Source organism: Hemibagrus wyckioides, linkage group LG22 (genome assembly GCF_019097595.1).
Source record: "Hemibagrus wyckioides isolate EC202008001 linkage group LG22, SWU_Hwy_1.0, whole genome shotgun sequence".
NCBI lineage: Eukaryota > Metazoa > Chordata > Actinopteri > Siluriformes > Bagridae > Hemibagrus > Hemibagrus wyckioides.
This window is the reverse complement of record NC_080731.1, coordinates 1393912-1410500: the sequence shown is the minus strand read 5'-3', so window position 1 is coordinate 1410500 and position 16589 is coordinate 1393912. Positions and strand designations below refer to the sequence as shown.

The 16589-nt window shown below is 40.9% G+C and overlaps 2 protein-coding genes across 3 annotated transcripts; one reads left to right on the top strand and one right to left on the bottom strand.

Annotated features, from left to right (window-relative positions):
- Positions 1–507: 507 nt before the first annotated feature.
- rhbdd3 (rhomboid domain containing 3) lies at positions 508–3393 on the bottom strand. Its single transcript, XM_058375017.1, has 5 exons — positions 2678–3393; positions 2219–2602; positions 1785–1908; positions 1273–1524; positions 508–909 (listed from the first exon to the last, which is right to left on the bottom strand). The coding sequence occupies exons 1-5, from the start codon at positions 2832–2834 to the stop codon at positions 750–752; spliced, it is 1077 nt and encodes a 358-aa protein (XP_058231000.1). The 5' UTR covers positions 2835–3393; the 3' UTR covers positions 508–749.
- Positions 3374–13239, top strand: ewsr1b (EWS RNA-binding protein 1b). Of its 2 annotated transcripts, none has more exons than XM_058375013.1 (16): positions 3374–3470; positions 4240–4276; positions 5041–5095; positions 5307–5445; positions 5983–6178; positions 6296–6504; positions 6781–6937; positions 10062–10099; positions 10499–10522; positions 10608–10723; positions 11015–11144; positions 11393–11509; positions 11810–11942; positions 12061–12146; positions 12355–12571; positions 12887–13239. In XM_058375013.1, exons 1-16 carry the CDS (start codon positions 3374–3376, stop codon positions 12921–12923), a joined length of 1788 nt encoding a protein of 595 aa, XP_058230996.1. In that variant the 3' UTR covers positions 12924–13239. The 2 variants fall into 2 exon arrangements, with proteins under 2 accessions (XP_058230996.1, XP_058230997.1); XM_058375014.1 differs by having other exon boundaries at positions 3410–3470; positions 5310–5445.
- The last annotated feature ends 3350 nt before the right edge of the window (positions 13240–16589 follow it).

Genomic DNA, 16589 nt, shown 5'->3' with positions numbered 1-16589 from the left:
GCCAATAAAACCACAAATAATTAGCATAATTTATCTTATTAATTCTAAATTTAGAACTCAACTCTCTATATATATTTTCTCCTCACACACACACACACAGCTATCCTCCATCTCAGAAATAAACCACATCACAAAATAAATATTAATAAATTTAATTCAGTTAATAAATGTTGTAAAGTCACATTCCTCTTAAAAATAAGAAATTCTAATTCATTCTGTGGACAAAAAGAAACCAAAAAACAAAATACACCCTTCAGTATATACATTCATATATTAACTAATAAAAATTTAATAAATGTTTTTTATTTTATTTTCATAAAATGAAGAAAATGATTTAGGTTTGTTTTTGTTTTTTTTTACTGCCAGATATTTATATATTTATTTATTTGTTTGTTTAAGCTTATATCTATAGATGGGAATTATTTCTGTATTTTTTTTTTATTTTAATAACATTTTGATCATTTTGCTGATTGTACAGCGGGAAGGAAGAAGAATCTTGAATCTTGAATCTCTCCTCTTTCTCACACACACACACACACACACACACACACACACACACACACACACACACACACGTGAAAGCCCTAACCCATTTACAGAATGTAAAAAATAAAACTTGTTTTTTTTTGTTTTGTTTTTTGCTCCAGACGTAACAGACAGAAATAAACGGTCTGATTCAGTCTGATGTCACTTAGATGAATCTTTTAGATCTTGTTAGTATTATGGGATGTTTTCCACAGGTGCCTGAGTCAGGTACTCGGTGCTTTCTTCCCTTTAGAGATGACCACGGCGTCCTCACCGACCTGGTCATCGATCAGCAGAGAAATGGCTCCGTCCAGGTGCGGAGTGGCCGCCAGAGCCACCACGGCTTTCTCCATGGGGAAGCCCATCTTCTCCAGCTGCTGCAGCCTGATCAGAGGAAGAGGAAAGAGTTGTAGTGATGCTAATATAGCTAATAAAGCACAAATCTTCTTTAATCTAAACATCTAATTTAATTTACAATTATTTACACATTTTAGCTCAAAGTGGAAGCGTAATATCACACAAAATCATTTACAGCTTTTAAATCTTTGGAGGCAGAGCCTAAGTGTCCCAAGTTCTCCAAGATGGCTGCCCTCCATCAATAATGTACGTATAATCAACAGGAAGTTCCGGCAAGTTGTCCAGAACAGCTTCAGTGTGAGAGCTGGCTGTGATTTGAGGTTAAAAGGTTTGTTCTGTTTTGCTGCAGATTAAAAAACAATATTAAAAACTCTTAAGCACGTCACACACCTGAGCGAAGACACTGAGGATTTCTGGACTTCCACTTTATCGCCTGTGCCTTCAGGAGCGTCCTGCAGCGACGCCAGGATCCCCGCTCGCAGCAACTCCTCGTCCAGCAGCTGCTCGTCTGATGCCGTAACAGGTTCCTGTGGCCACTCGGGTGTGGTGTGTGTCCACGGTTGTGTGTGTGTGTGAGCCTCTAACTGGGACCTGCTGGTAGAAGCGAGGCGTCCTGTGTGAGAGTCGACATGAGGTAATGATCTGAAAAGAAACAAGAAATCATCATAATGCATCACGTTTGTGACCTTTTATTCCTGAGAGTGCACAAGACACAGTCAGCAAACCAAATTAAGCCATTATTTATATATTTATTATAATATACAGAAAAGATTGAGGAGTTTTTGTAACATACGAAACAAACACAAGGAGCCTTGTGATGTCATTACGTTCTCCTCTGTGTAGTGAGTGAATGTTGTGAAGGACGGACAGGTCAGGTGTTTCATGTGAAGTGGTGTAATGACCTCTGTGTGGGGCTGATGTAGGTGGGGAGTTGATGTTTATTGGAAACGTAAAGCCCCGGTGGAAGGCAGGAGCACACTCCCAGACCCTCAAGCCGCTGCAGGATCTCGATTAACTCGGTGCTGTCTGGGAAATAAGTTAAGGATTTATGTATAACATATAAAAGTTATTTCATGTTCATTTTATTAAGTTGTTGTTGATCTTTAGGCTGCTCCTTACATGTGTGAGGGGTCGCCACACACAACAACTTCACGCCAGATGCCCTTCCTGACCCTCCCATTTTTATCCAGGCTTGGGACCAGCACTGCATCCAGTGGCTGGGGTTTGGGCATTGGCTGGGAAGAGAACCCAGGCCTTCCGCATGGTAGACAAGAAACCTACCACTGAGCCACCAGTCCCCTTATTCATTTTATTTAGTAGTCAAGATAAAAGATACAGTTAAGCCCCAGGCAGATGGCATAGAAATGCAGAAGTCCTGGTGCGCTCGGAAGAAGGAACAAATCGACCAGCAGGACGAGCCAAGGCAAGGACCAGGAAGGCAGATAGCGCAGGACTCGTCTCCGTTTGCTCTGTCGACACTGAGCCGCCAGCAGAGCCAGCTGGACGCCTGAGTAGCCACAGATCCGACTGGCCTCGTCCCCGGTCACGAAGAGGAAGAGCGCATAAATGGGAGGAAGGAGCACTGTAGAGGCAAAAGACAGGACGAGGAAGACCAGCGTGCCCCATTTCCTCTCCTGCCTTGGGCCGAGATACGCCAAGAGTGAGACGTCGTGGACCAAAGACACAAACTCCTCATGACTCACTGCGTAGAAGATAAAATCTACAACAAGAAAGAAAGAGTCAATCGTGATGGTGCAGATGATCAAGTCTAATATTCATGCAAGACCTAACTTACCGTAGACACCTGGGAATTCACCTCCTGGCCCTAAACTCAGACTGGCACGGATTCCACAAAGCCAGACTAACAAAATCAGGATCAGGATCAGAGCTGTGCCACTACACACACCTGATCCACCTGATCTACTGGATCCCAACCACATCCATGACCACATGCTAACACAGCCTGCTGGATCATCTGATAAACATGTCAAAAATTTCTGTTCTATTCTATTATCACTTCTATATACTCCAAGTCCATGAGGCTAGTTTCATCATCTGAGCTTATACACACACACACACACACACACACACACACACACACAAGCTAGCTAGGAATGATTATTAGCTACACAGTTATATCTTTAAGTAACTCTGTCACAAGCACATAGTTTAAATGTTAACAATGAGTTAGAAAACTAACTGAAGCTTCTATTTCTTCATTCCTAGATTATATTGTATTTTCGATTTCTCAAAGGTTTACTTTTGACACGAGCGCTTCCTGTTAGGCGAGTCCATTCACGCATGTTTAAAAAAAAATGCACACGCACGTATTCCTGTTCATTCATTTCCAATAATACATAAAGTTTAAAAACGTATCAACTAATAAATATATAAAGATTCAAATTACAATTTTAAACCAGTGCATTCGCTTATCTTTAAACATTTAACCCCAATGAAGTAACATTGGTATTTCCAGAACAGTTTTTTGCGCATGCGTATTTCAATCACCTTGCTTGCGCGACAACATTTGAATCGCGCATGCGTGCTGGTCCCTTTATCGGTAGCAGCGAAAATGGCGTCGGTTACAAGTAAGTGCGGTTTCTAACTGTTTAATAAATTTAGCTTTAGCAAGAAAAATATTTTCTAAACTTGTGTTTTTTTTACACGTTTATTGTGTAACCGTGTGACTTATCTGCTAAATATGCCTTTGTTGTTTGGGGGAAAATACAACAACGACCCTGGAATTGTTTTGTTAGGTCAAACAACGCAGCTAGCTAGCTAGTTAGCCGGGTTAGCATCCGGCTGGCTCGTGCTCAAATCTGTACGTGTGAATCTAAAACGGGTTTTTAAAGCGTTAACTAGATTTAGGAAAATATATAACTATTTATACATCTATGTGTACACACTGAGGTGAGCAGCGATAATAAAGGAAAGCGCAAACCGTGAGATAAATGGCGAGATTTTAGCTGTAGTTAGCTAGCCGGCTAGCTCCATTAAGCGTGTATTCTTTCTTTTCTTTTTTTTTTTTTTACAAAGCTCACGTGACACGTGTAACGGTTAATCATAACTCCTGTCCGAATTAAAACACTATATACATATATTTATACAAATATAAACACAATATAACTTTTCTGTTTGGTTTAACTTTCCCGCCGTCTGTTAGCCTGATAAACACCTACGAGACGGGGAACATCGCCGGGTGCAAAAGTTTGTGCCCCCAGTTTTGAGAGAGCTGGAGTTTACACTGCACGGTGTTCCTCCTCACGTTAATAACGTGGCCGTTTATAACGAGTTTGAAGCGATCGAGTGACGTTTATGAACCTGATGTTTATGTTCTTCTCCTTTTTGTCTTTGTAGATTACAGTGGCTATAATCAGGCTGGTGCCCAGCAAGCGTAAGTGTTTCCACAGCACTGTCCATAAATCATACAAATACAGAGTGACCCCTGGTGTTTATTTCTCTTTACACAACAGCAGTTTAACAACTATTTTCATTAGACAATGATATCAAGGTTTTGTTTTTTTTTTTTAAATAAAATGTTGTCAGTGAATCAGGTTAGTTCCTGTAATCACTTATCTTGTAAGGTTGAGGGCAGTGGTGGCTCAAGTGGTTAAAGCTCTGGGTCGTTGACCGGAAGGATCAGGGGTTCAAGCCCCATCACCGCCAAGTTGCCACTGTTGGGCCCTTGAGCAAGGCCCTTAACCCTCTCTGCTCCAGGGGCGCCGTATCATGGCTGACCCTGCGCTCTGACCCCAACCTCCAAGGATGGGATATGCGAAGAAAGAATTTCACTGTGCTGTAATGTATATGTGATAAATAAAGGCTGTTTCTGTTCTGTTCTGTTGTAGCAGCTATAAACACTCTGTCCCTCACCAGCTTGTCTTTATTCTCTGAAGTTTTCTAAGACAAATAAAAATAAAAAAAATCGCAGCATGTCATGTTTCCTGACACTGGAGACTCCTTCCATATCCGATTATCTGGTGTGTTCCTGTGAAGATGTTGCTATGGAAACAATAACGTATTAGAGCAAGGGTGTTGATATAAACCTGCGCTGCTGTTATGGAGGATTAATGACCAATCAGGATCTGACCACGTTATGGTGTAGTGATCACGACTGACCACGTCACAGTGCACTGAGTGGCTTTCATGTTTCTGCAGGTACGGCTCATATGCAGCCCAGCCTGCTCAGGGATACGGACAAACACAGGCACAGGTATCTTCACAATCCTTGTTAATTAATAAATTAAATAATAATAAAAAAAATTTTAATTGGAGTAATAAGTAGAGGTAAGGGGAGACTGAAGTGCAGAATAAATTAGAAAGGTATGCTGTGAGTCATTTAAATATAGAAACGTAAATTTAAAGTAGGAATGCTTATTTGCAGGATGTTTGCATGCCTGTAGAGTAATGTGTGTGTGAATCAGCAGGGTTATACTCAGCAGGACTATGGGTCATACGCCCAGCCTGCCGCAGGCGACTCTGCTTACAGCCAGACAGCATCCTCTGCTGGAGGATACACGCAACAGCAGTATGCAGCCTCGTACGGACAATCCACCGCTCCAGGTTTGATCAAAACGAATAACTTGTCAGCACAGTCTCTGATTCATCTCATGCCTGGCTAATATTTAAGTCTGGTCCTTTTTTTTTCTCCCCTTTCAAGACCGATGTTTTTGTTGCAGAAGATCAGGGTTTAGATGCACAGTTTTAAAGAGATCAGATTATTGGCCTACATGCTGAGTGTAGTCTGATTATTGAGCTTGAGTTAAGGGTTAGACCACTGAAGCACACTTAAAACTTTCTTTGAGCTTGTAGCAGTCAGGCTTCCTTATTTATTTATTTTTTTTATTTATAAGAAGCATTTGAGTACAGAATATGTTAAAGTTCTGTTTAAAGACGTAGCAGTGCATAAAGTATTTAGAAAGAGTTGAATGTAAAAATGTACATCAGTGTAATGATAATGAAAAACTTTAGCACTAATGTCATAAATTCATCACATGTTTTGTTAATGTTTGTGCCCACGCTCTCTCTCTGTGTCTTGCGCTCTCTCTTTTATTCTGTCTCTCTCTCTCTCTCTCTCTCTCTCTCTCTCTCTCTCTCTAGCTGCTTACGGTGCTCCTCAGGCCGGAACTCAGGGCTACTCTCAGCCTGCGCAGGCCTACGGGACTAGCAGCTACACCAACACCCCCACCACCGCTGCTCCACCTGCCACTCAGGCGTCATACGGCACACAGCCGGGATACAGTGCCCAGACCGCTTACTCAGGATACAGCCAGCAGGCCGCCTCGGCTCCACAGAGGTACTGCAGAGGCGTTACGGGGCCTTCGGTGTATGGTTGAGCTTCCTCTGTTGCACAGATGGTGTTTAGTTTATACTGGTTTCTGATCTCTTTCCTTCTTTTCTTTCTGGTTTGTAGTTACAGCGGCAGCACTCAGCCTGCCTACACCCAGGGCGGCTACCAGGCCCAGCAATCGGCCTACGGTGGGCAGCAGCAGGCCGCCTACCCTCAAGGTCCACCCCAGCAGCCTCCATCTACAGCCTACCCTCCTCCATCCAACGGATCCTACTCTCAGTACAGCCAGCCTGGAGCTCCTCAGGGCGGCTACGACCAGCCTGGACCCTACGGTGAGGGTCACTGCTCCCACCTTCTGGGTCACTAACAACCTCAGCATCAGGATCCAGAATTATTTGCACCCTTTTATAAAACGTGCACAATTCCTTATTTCATTTTCTAAATTTTTTCATTCATCTTTTGAAATCTGTGAGATCTAATAAATATTTGTTAAGGGGGGGGGGGGGGGGATCAGAAATCAGAGACTTTAAATCCTAATTTTTTTAAATGAAAATGGTCTTATTATTTAATTAGATGTGTAATATATGATCTGCTGCTACCTCGTGCAGGTGGTTACAGTCAGGGTGGTGTGAGTGGAGGTTACGGTGGCTCTCAGCCGCCGCAGCGTGGAGGTTACCCCGGTGACGGTGGCGGTCGTGATGGCTACGACAGGCCAGGGATGCGCGGCGGACCTCGGGGTCGTGGCCCGATGGGTCGTGGCATGGGGTAAGTTCTGACATGCTAACCATTTCAGCTTATCTCCACATCACTCCCCAGACAGGCTAACCAGAGCTGGGCCATACTGCTTCAACAGACACACATGCATGATGGTGTATCCACAGAGAGCTTTATTCCTCAGCTCTTCATACCAGATCCTTTTCCAAAAAAACACAGGCTGCATTGTTTGAGCTGCAGCACTAATGATACACATTCAGGGCTTGTCTTGCGTTACCCCCACCTTTAACACCGCATGCAGTATCTCTCTGCCCTTCTCTTCACACCCACACGTCCACAAAGTAGTTATTTTTATCCTGGTGCTGTTGTCGTTATCTGGTGCTTTTGCTAAGTATACAATGGAGGTTTTTTCATAAAGTATATATTTTTTTTTAAATGTTAGATTTGGCAGTAAAACTAGTAAAAATGCTTGCGTTGCATGTCTCTAACAAACAAACAGCATGGAGTTCTTCACTGGTTCTTCAGTGATCCTGCTCATCACTTTATCACCCTGGTATACAGTAAACCTCAGTCTACTGCAGTGTACTTGCTTATCTGGGTCTCAGACACGCTAAATCATGACTTGATTTATAAAGAAAACTTTATACAGAATGGTCAGCTCTAGAACATCTTCACCGAGAATATTAAGGCACAAGTTTAAACAGTGTAATAGGTTTTATTTTTTATTGTGTGTTGGTGTGGAGTTTGCAGGTCTTTTGAATTAATGGGTAATGTTTCAATAATCCATTTCTTCTGGACTTTAAAATGCTTTATAAAATGAATTAGGAAGTGCAGTTGACGTTTTGATGCTACATTTCTGAAAGAATGAAGGATTTCAGGTTCAACCTCCAAAGAATGACTGGAGAAGGTCCTCGTGTGGTCAAGGGTGTTAGTCTGGTCCAGGCTACTGTAGGACTCAATCATTCCCTTTGAAGTTGAAGGATATACTTCTGTTCTGATCTCAGTCCGATCTCCAAATCTTCATGTGGGTCACTTTAGACATCATGATGCTCCAGAGGGTTTCTCATGGTTAGAAACGAGGTTATATTAAGAACTTCAGTTATTTATTTATTTTTAAAACAGATTTATTGAGGTTTTTTATATTTTGATGCTACATAAGGTTTAGAAACTGGACCCTACCCATAATTCCTTCTAGATGCAGCAGATTGAACACATCACAATCCAGAGTTGTTACAAACATTTTCCCCATAAATTAACGATTCTTCATCTGCTGAATGTTCTCCTTAAATGTGAACACTTCTGGATGAGAACTGTATGAGTTTATATGTAATCTTATTGGGTTTTGTGTATTTCCTGTGCTGCTGGTTTCTGTCCTTAAACAGATTTATCTTCTTAAACCCGGGCTTTATCAACATTTTAATACACACCAGAACATCAGCTATGTTCAGAAACTTACCACACCTGAAGTGTACATCAGAAATGCTGGTCATCAGGATTTCACCCAAAAATTTGGACCTGGTGCTCAATAGCACCTGCTTTTACTTTTTTTTTTTCCCTACAGCATGACCTCCATTCTCGAGATATTACAGGACCAGTGAATATCACAATTGCAGCCTTTAATTTTGGTGATGAGGTGTAACAGCCCCCACTTCATAATACTGACTTAAACAAACCCTTTATAAACATCTTTGGTGCTTGGGCCCCAGCAATCGCTCCTTGCAGAAAAAGAAAAAATATTTGAAAAATTTTTGTTTGGAAACTTTTCACTTTTATGAAATTATTCACAAACATTGGGTTATTTAAATAAAAATAAGAGAATAAAACAATGGTTTGGGGGGAAAAAAGAAGTGGAATGGTAAGAGGAGGCACAAATTATGGTGGTTTTATGTTCTGTATTTATTTATTTTGAATGGTCAAACAAGGGGAAAACCACACTCAGAAAATATTAAAAATGTAAAAATGATACAATTTTTATTTTTTAAATCAAAAACACAATCTAAATTATTTGATGTATTTTTTATTTAATTAAATATATAATTTTCTTAATGGTAAATAAGAATTTAACACAAAATATGTAAAGGTTTTAGAATTTTTTTCCCCCAAAAAAATTATACACATTAAATTCACTTATTTATTCAAAAAAAATATTTCCGAGCTGAAGAATCTGAACCGTGTTAAATATTAAATGGGAATTTCCTTTTCAGATCTGTTTTGTGAAACTACTAGACTTTTTATTTATTTTTTAAATAAATAATTCCTTCACGGATTCAGAATCCTAACCCAGACGAGCCTCGAGTTAACTCGGCCATTTTTATTTTATTTATTTATTTATTTTTATTTTGTTTTCAGTCTGAGTATCAAATTATTTTTTATTTATTTTTATATGATTAACGATTTCAAAGTTTGAGAATCAAGAATGTATGTGAGATCTTGAGTTTGATCGTCCCGAAGAGGAGCCACCACACATCTGATCCGTGTCCAAGTTAGTAATCCTTCTCTTTTTATTCCCTAATCCAAGTGTCTATATATAACGTGTCCAGAGGTAAGCGTGAAAACCTGCACAAGTCTGTTGAATTGTTTGGGGAAATGCTCAAAGTTCCAATTTCTTCGGCGAGATTGCAGCTTTGCAGTGTTTCCACATGGGTTGTGTGTTCACTCTGATTATTATTTCAAGTCTTATTTTAACACATTTTGTCATATCTGTATGCTACAGGTAACAGAGCGTCATTACTTTAGGTCCTTCTTTCGGTATCAAAGCCAGCAGCTCACAGGGGTGAAGGAAAACTCGCTGAAATCAACAATTTTTTCCCCCCTTTAAATGTTTTTTCTTTTGTTATATTGTAATATTTGTACTTGTATTAGATTTCTTTTTAAAAAAATATATATATATGAAATTATTCAAAGGGTAAAGCAATAATTTTATAGATGTTTTTTTTCTGTTTATTTATTTTGCCTATATTTGTGTTCATTCTGTTTAATTAAGGTTCTGTGCAATAATTATGCTTTTTAAAAATAATTTTGCTTACATCATCAGCAAACCCATGCCACATGGTATTACATGAGGGTTTTTATTTAAAAAAAGAAAGAGAGAGTAATGAGTGAGAGTTATGTCCATGCGCTGTTGAAGTCCCCTTGGTTCAAGACTAAATGGAATTTCACCTATCTTCATCTGTAGCATGGCTGGAGACAGAGGTGGCTTCAGTAAGCCTGGTGGTAAGTTCCTACAGAGTATTACACTGGCTAGTGAGTTTATAACCCTTTATAAAGCCTGAGTAACCTTTTTTCCTGTTGCTGTGCCACTTTGGTGTCTGAATTATTTTTAAAGCGGGGGTTCCTCATTTTTTATTTATTTAATTTTTTTTGGAAGGGTTATTTGAAATGGCGTCCTTTCAGGATGTGTTTATTATTATTTATTTATTACTGGGGTGTTTTTTTGTTTTTCTTTTAAACATGTTAAATTGTCCTGTTCAGAGAAAACCTAAAGTCCAACCCACGTCACGGCCAAGTAATTTACCAAATACTGCTTTCTCATTCCTGTTGGACATAACGCTTTTCTTTTCTCCCTCTCTCTCTCTTTCTCTTTATTTATTTCTTTGTTTCTCTGAACATCAGGACCCATGAGGGACGGAATGGAGGGTGAGTATCGGGGCACACACACACACACACACACACACACCAGAGTTGATTTTGAATCTGTTGATTGAATGATGTTGTGTGTCAGGACACCCCGGAGAGCAGGACGAGTCGGAGAACAGCACCATCTACATCACGGGGCTGACCGAGAAGGTCACACTTCCCGACATGGCCGACTTCTTTAAACACTGCGGCACCATACGGGTGAGGGCTCTGGTGTACACCAGCTGACAGTGAACTCTCACTTACTCTCTCTCTCTCTCTCTCTCTCTCTCTCTCTCTCTCTCTCTGTCGCTCTTTTTTGCACTCACTTGCTCTCTTGTTCTCACTCTCTTTCCTTCTCACACTTTTTTCCTCTCACTTGCTCCCTCTCTCTCTCCCTCCCTCTCTCACTCTGATTAGATAAGTATTGAGATTTTTCCTTTTTTTTTTTTTCTTTAAATGTAAAAACGTGTATATAAACGTGACCCTTTTCTGCGATGGTGTTTGTCACAGATAAACCGTCGCCTGAACCAGCCGGCGATCAACATCTACACTGATAAAGACTCGGGCAAACCGAAGGGAGACGCCACTCTGTCCTACGACGAGCCTTCCTGTGCCAGAGCCGCCGTGGAGTACTTCAACGGTGGGTCTCTAAACACACTTTGACACAGTCGTTCATCATACCATGACCATCATTTTAGTACATAACTTTCAGAGATTTATTCCTGAATGTTAGAGCTCTCTAACTCTTGATCTGAACACTGAGAATAAGGGTTAATAAAGAACATCTCTCTGTGCACACCCAGATGTTTAGACCCAGCTGTTATGCATTGTGTGTGTTAATGGTGGTGTGTTCGCTCTCGCACCTCTCCTGTGCTTCTCTGCATCCAGGTAAGGAGTTCCAGGGCCGGAGGCTGAACGTGTCGATGGCCCGGAGGAAGACTGTACCAGGGCTGATGAGGGGAGGAATGCCCATGAGAGGAGGTCCAAACATGATGGATCGTGGAGGTACAGCTCTCCTGTGTTCTCTCTCTCTCTCTCACACACACACTCGCTCAGTTTCTCTCTCATGCTCTGTCTCTCTCTACCACACTATCGCTCTCACTTGTTCTCTTATCGTTCTCACTCTATCTTGCTCTCTCTCTCACGCTCACACACTATCTTTCTCTCTCTTGTGCTCTCTCCAGGCACAAATAGTTACTGTCTGTTTAATCATTCAGTTTATTTTATGCACTGATTCAGCATCACAAATCATGATTAATGTATTTTTTTGTGTTGTATTTAATTCATTTTGTGTGTGCTGTGTAGGTATGATGGGACGGGGCGGAGACAGAGGTGGGTTCCCTCCTCGTGGAGGTCCTCGGGGTGCCATGGCCTGGGGAGGACCACCGGGAGCCAACAATGTCCCGAAGAGAGCTGGAGACTGGGAGTGCCCCAACCCGTGAGTCTCTCTCACACACACACACACACACACACACTTTCTCTTAGCACACACCGCTCGCTGGGGTTGTGTTCAGTATGTGTGATTCACTTGTTGTCGTGTGTGTGTGTGTGTGCAGTGGTTGTGGGAACCAGAACTTCGCCTGGAGGACAGAGTGTAACCAGTGCAAAGCTCCGAGACCTGAGGGCATGGCACCTCCTGCAGGTAACACACACACACCAAATTAATTAATAAATATTCTAATATTCTATTATTCTAATAAATATTTATATAATTATAATATTGCAATAACTTGAGTTTCATTAATTTTGTGTAATTGATCAGCTAAAATAAGTTTTTCACTGAAATAACATGGGGAATAATCAGTTCCCCGGTGTAGGTGATGGGGTGTAACGTGTGTGTGTGTGTTCAGGAGGAGACCGGGGCAGAGGCGGGATGCTGCGTGGAGGTAGAGGGATGGAGCGTGGTGGACCAGGGGGCATGCGTGGAGGCTGGGTCGGAGAACCCGGTGGCTTCAGGGGCGGCCGAGGAGGAATGGACCGAGGAGGGTTCAGAGGAGGAATCCGGGGAGGACCGCCCATGGACCGTGGAGCGAGGAGAGGAATGGGACCGGGAAAGATGGATATGAGGTACAACAGGTTTACAGATTTCTACATTCATGTCTCATTATAGAGGAAAAAACCACCTGTATAATGTGTATAGATGTAGAGCATGAGGAATAAACACACAGGACTTCCTGTCAGAGGAATGGAGTTACTGTGTTAAGCTTCACATCTGCTCTTTATGGTCCTTTAATGTAGTGGAACATCTGGAACAAGTTCTCCTTCTCACTTCTACTTTAAACACTTATTCCCTCAGAAACCTCCATGTTCATCTTCCCCAAAATTAATGATAATCTCTCTCTCTCTCTCTCCCTCCCCCTCCCTCCCTCCCTCTCTCTGTAGGGATCAGCGTCAGGAGCGCAGAGACAGACCGTACTGAAGCGTTTCTCTTTCACAGTGATGAACGAGTGTAAAAGCTTTTTTTAACTGGTCTTTTTAATTCCGAGTCCATATTTATACATGGTTCTCCCATCACATCTGCCTGCGTGACTTCATTATTACTTTTCATTTAGGAGTTTCATTTGACCTTAAGTTGTTTAGTTTTTTTTCCTCCTCTCCTTTATTTTTCCCTGTACATTTCCTCCATCTTGTCTGTTTTGTTTTTTATGATAACTATAACCACTTCTCCTCCATGCAGCTATGTACTACTTAACCTTTTTTTTTTTTTAATAAACTTCAACTGGCTTGACTTTTAACATGGTGTGTTGAGGTATTTCCTGCCTTCTCTACACCATGACTGGACATCACTCGTGTCCACGCTCCAGATGGACCACAGATTTAGCTTTGCTTTTTAAAAAAAAAAAAGAGAGAGAAAAAATATCCTCAGCTGTTATTGGCTCCTGTGGTTTTAAGCTTGTCATGAAATGTCTGCTGTTCTAAAATAAAAGCCTTCAGAGAAATCGAACACTTATTACATTCATTAAACCTTTATTTTTCAGTTATATCTTTATTTTTATATTTTTCTAAGTCAAAACATGTTCCAAAAACTCCTGTATAATAAAAACAGACATGACTTAACACATACCAGGAAAATAATAAATTAAAAACTCCAAAATGCCTGTATAAAATAAATCAACATAAATACCAGAAAATCTAAATAAATAAAAATAAACAAACCCAATAATTCTGCAGTTTACACTTTTGTGATTAGATGTCTCCCAAACTGTATAAAATAATTCAACATAAATACCAGAAACACAAATCCAATGGTTAAAAAAATAATAAAAATAAAAGAACTAAATAAAAATAAATGTATTTTAAAAAAATCAATTATTCTCCAGTTCACACTTGTAGCACTAGAGGTCTCTAAATCTCCTGTATAAAAATAGATGACTTAACCATTACCAGAAACACAAACCCAATGATTTAAATAAAAATAATTTTAAAAAAAATTCCAATTATTATTTATTTCCAATCCAATTATTGAAATAAATAATTAAAAAAAAAGCTCCTGTCTAAAATAAACCCAACAAATCCAATGATTCTGCAGTTCACACTTTCACCACTGGATGTCTCCAGAGCTCCACTTCTTCCAGAATACCGCCACACTTCCTGTCTAATCCCACAGCAGAACTGAACGTCAGTGTTGTGTGCAAATAAATCTGGATCTGATCTGATATTTTGCATAGAGTTTAATGTCATGGTGATAAATTTGCAGCATTTAAAAGCTTCCTCATGTGGAGCTTCAGGTGAGACACTGCAAGGGTTTAAAAAGGGTTTGGTTTGACAGAAGAAGAACTGAAGACATTTTACAGCACAGTGGAATTCTTTTCTTCACAGCCCCCTGGAGCAGAAAGGGTTGAGGGTCTTGCTCAATTACCCAACAGTGGTGCTGTGGCTGGAACCCTGATCCTCCCATCAACAGCCCAGAGCATTTGATCTCTCTCTCTGTCTCTCTTTCTATCTAGCTTATCAAGCTGGGGTCAGAGCACAGGGTCAAGCCATGATACGGCACCCCTGGAGCAGGTGGGGTTAAGGGCCTTGCTCAGGGGCCCAGAGTTGATAGCTTGGACGCCGACCTTCTGCTCAGTGACCCAGCGCCTTCACCCCTGAGCCACAGCGTCCCTAAGCAGAGATCAGGATTAATCCCGGCCTGTTGATTTGCTGATTATTTTTTAATATAAGTTATTTGTTTAATCATGAGTTGTTTTTGTTGACCTTATAAAGACTTGTTTTTGTTTTAGAAGGAAATCAGAATGAATTCAGGTAGCAGCTCTGTCTTATATCTTACATGTTTCATGTGTTATATTTGTCTAAGCTCAGGAATGTCTGGTCTATAAAATGCTAAAAAATAAAATATAAGTAAACAATTTTAAAAAGTTTTCAATGTTAATGTGTGCTTTCTTTCATTCTTTCCTTCTTTCTTTCCTTCTTTCTTAAAAAATATTTTATATATATGTATTTTATAAAATATATAAGAAATATTTGTGGAATTTCTCCATATTTAATTCTTCTCTCTGCAGAAGGAGAGAGAGAGGAAGAAAGAGAAGAAGAGAGAAGGAGAGAGAGCGGTTTGAAGTTCTACCTTTCTGAAGTTTTAGGTTTTTTTGTGATTTCGATCTAAACCCTTTTATTTTTCTGTAGAACGCTGTAGTGACGTGAGCACAGCTGGAAAAACTTTGAGGTTCCATGTGGAGAGCTGAACATCTGGCCTGCACGTTCTTCTTCCAGGAGATCTGTGAGGAACTGCTCGACTTTTACGCAAAGCCTGAAGTCATGAAGTAACACACACACACACACACGAGTGAGGAGCTTTGAGAATGAATTGCATTCGTTACACTAATGCATCATGGGTAGGAATAGAAGGAATATATATATATATATATATATGTGTGTGTGTGTGTGTGTGTGTGTGTGTACGGGTTCTTCAGAATGTTCACAGCATATGTTCTCATGGATACACACACACTCATTAGGGAGCTGTGTGTGTGTGTGCGCGTGCAGAAGAGCTGATTCATCCAGGGCTCTGAAATGATCTCACACTCTCTCTCTCTCTCTCTCTCTCTCTCCTCCGTCTAGCTCTCTTAAAGTCACAGAACCGATGCATTTCAAATCAAAACAAGGGAAACCGGAAAACGTTCACGCACTGCCATTAGAGCTCACGAGCCAGTGATCTCCTCCACAGAGCTGGAGATCATCATGAAGGAGACAAAGCTGTTTATGATGGAGAGAGAGAGACTGAAGCCCTTGTGTTTCAGCTACTTCACTCACTGCATTGTTCCTCAGAACAGCTTTAGAGAGATAAAGCATGGGCGAGTTTGAAAAGTGTTGATTCACTTCCTGTCTGGATGAGACTGACCACTGGTGTGCGTGTGCGTGTGTGTCTCCAATTATTTTATATAACTCTGATTTGGTCAGTAGGTGTTGATTAGTTTTCTACAGCAGCAGCTTTGACAGTAATGCAGGTTTATATCAAAGTGCTCTAATTGTTTCCATAGCAACAGTGCGCCGATACGGTTCTTTAATCCTGAGACCCTGTGGTATAAAACGGGATTTTATCTGGTTTGTAAAAGACAAGAACATCACTCACTGATTATCTTCTTACAGCTTTAAGCTACGGCTGGGTTTTATTGCTCTCTTTATATATTTATTTATTTTGATTCTGTAACATCGTTTAATCACAATAATGACGGGGGGGGCAGACAGAGAGAGAGAGAGGGTGGGGGACAGACAGACAGACAGACGGGGGGGGGATAGCCACGTGCTCATGTATCAGAATGTAGACGTTATAAGTGGAGGTTATAACGCCTTATAAACGCTGTAGATCTCAGCTGTGACGCTTCATCCCTCTCTCTACAGGAACACACTGAGTGTGTGTGTGTGTGTGTGTGTGTGAGTGTGTGTGTGTGTGTGTGTGTGTGTTTATTCGGTTAAAGCTGAGTGTTTAAACCTTTCTCTTTGGTGATTTGGATTTAAGCCCATAGTTCCGTGTTCCAAACAGCACTGTGTTTTATATTAAGGGCACTAGGTGCAGCGTCTACGTCACTCTTCCACAGTGTCCTATGTAGGGAGGGCGTGGAGATTTGGGACGCGACCCGAAAGACTT

What these genes read in the sequence shown, in the direction of transcription:
- rhbdd3 (XM_058375017.1), bottom strand. Translation starts at nt 2,834, where the DNA reads ATGTGGTCATGGATGTGGTTGGGATCCAGTAGATCAGGTGGATCAGGT. An exon ending in CATCTGCCTGGGGCTTAACT is followed by an intron (nt 1,909 to 2,218) that starts GTATCTTTTATC and finishes CTTATTTCCCAG; the next exon opens with ACAGCACCGAGTTAATCGAG. An exon ending in TACATCAGCCCCACACAGAG is followed by an intron (nt 1,525 to 1,784) that starts GTCATTACACCA and finishes GTTTCTTTTCAG; the next exon opens with ATCATTACCTCATGTCGACT.
- ewsr1b (XM_058375013.1), top strand. Translation starts at nt 3,374, where the DNA reads ATGCGTATTTCAATCACCTTGCTTGCGCGACAACATTTGAATCGCGCA. An exon ending in GAAAATGGCGTCGGTTACAA is followed by an intron (nt 3,471 to 4,239) that starts GTAAGTGCGGTT and finishes TTGTCTTTGTAG; the next exon opens with ATTACAGTGGCTATAATCAG. An exon ending in CCGATGGGTCGTGGCATGGG is followed by an intron (nt 6,938 to 10,061) that starts GTAAGTTCTGAC and finishes CTTCATCTGTAG; the next exon opens with CATGGCTGGAGACAGAGGTG.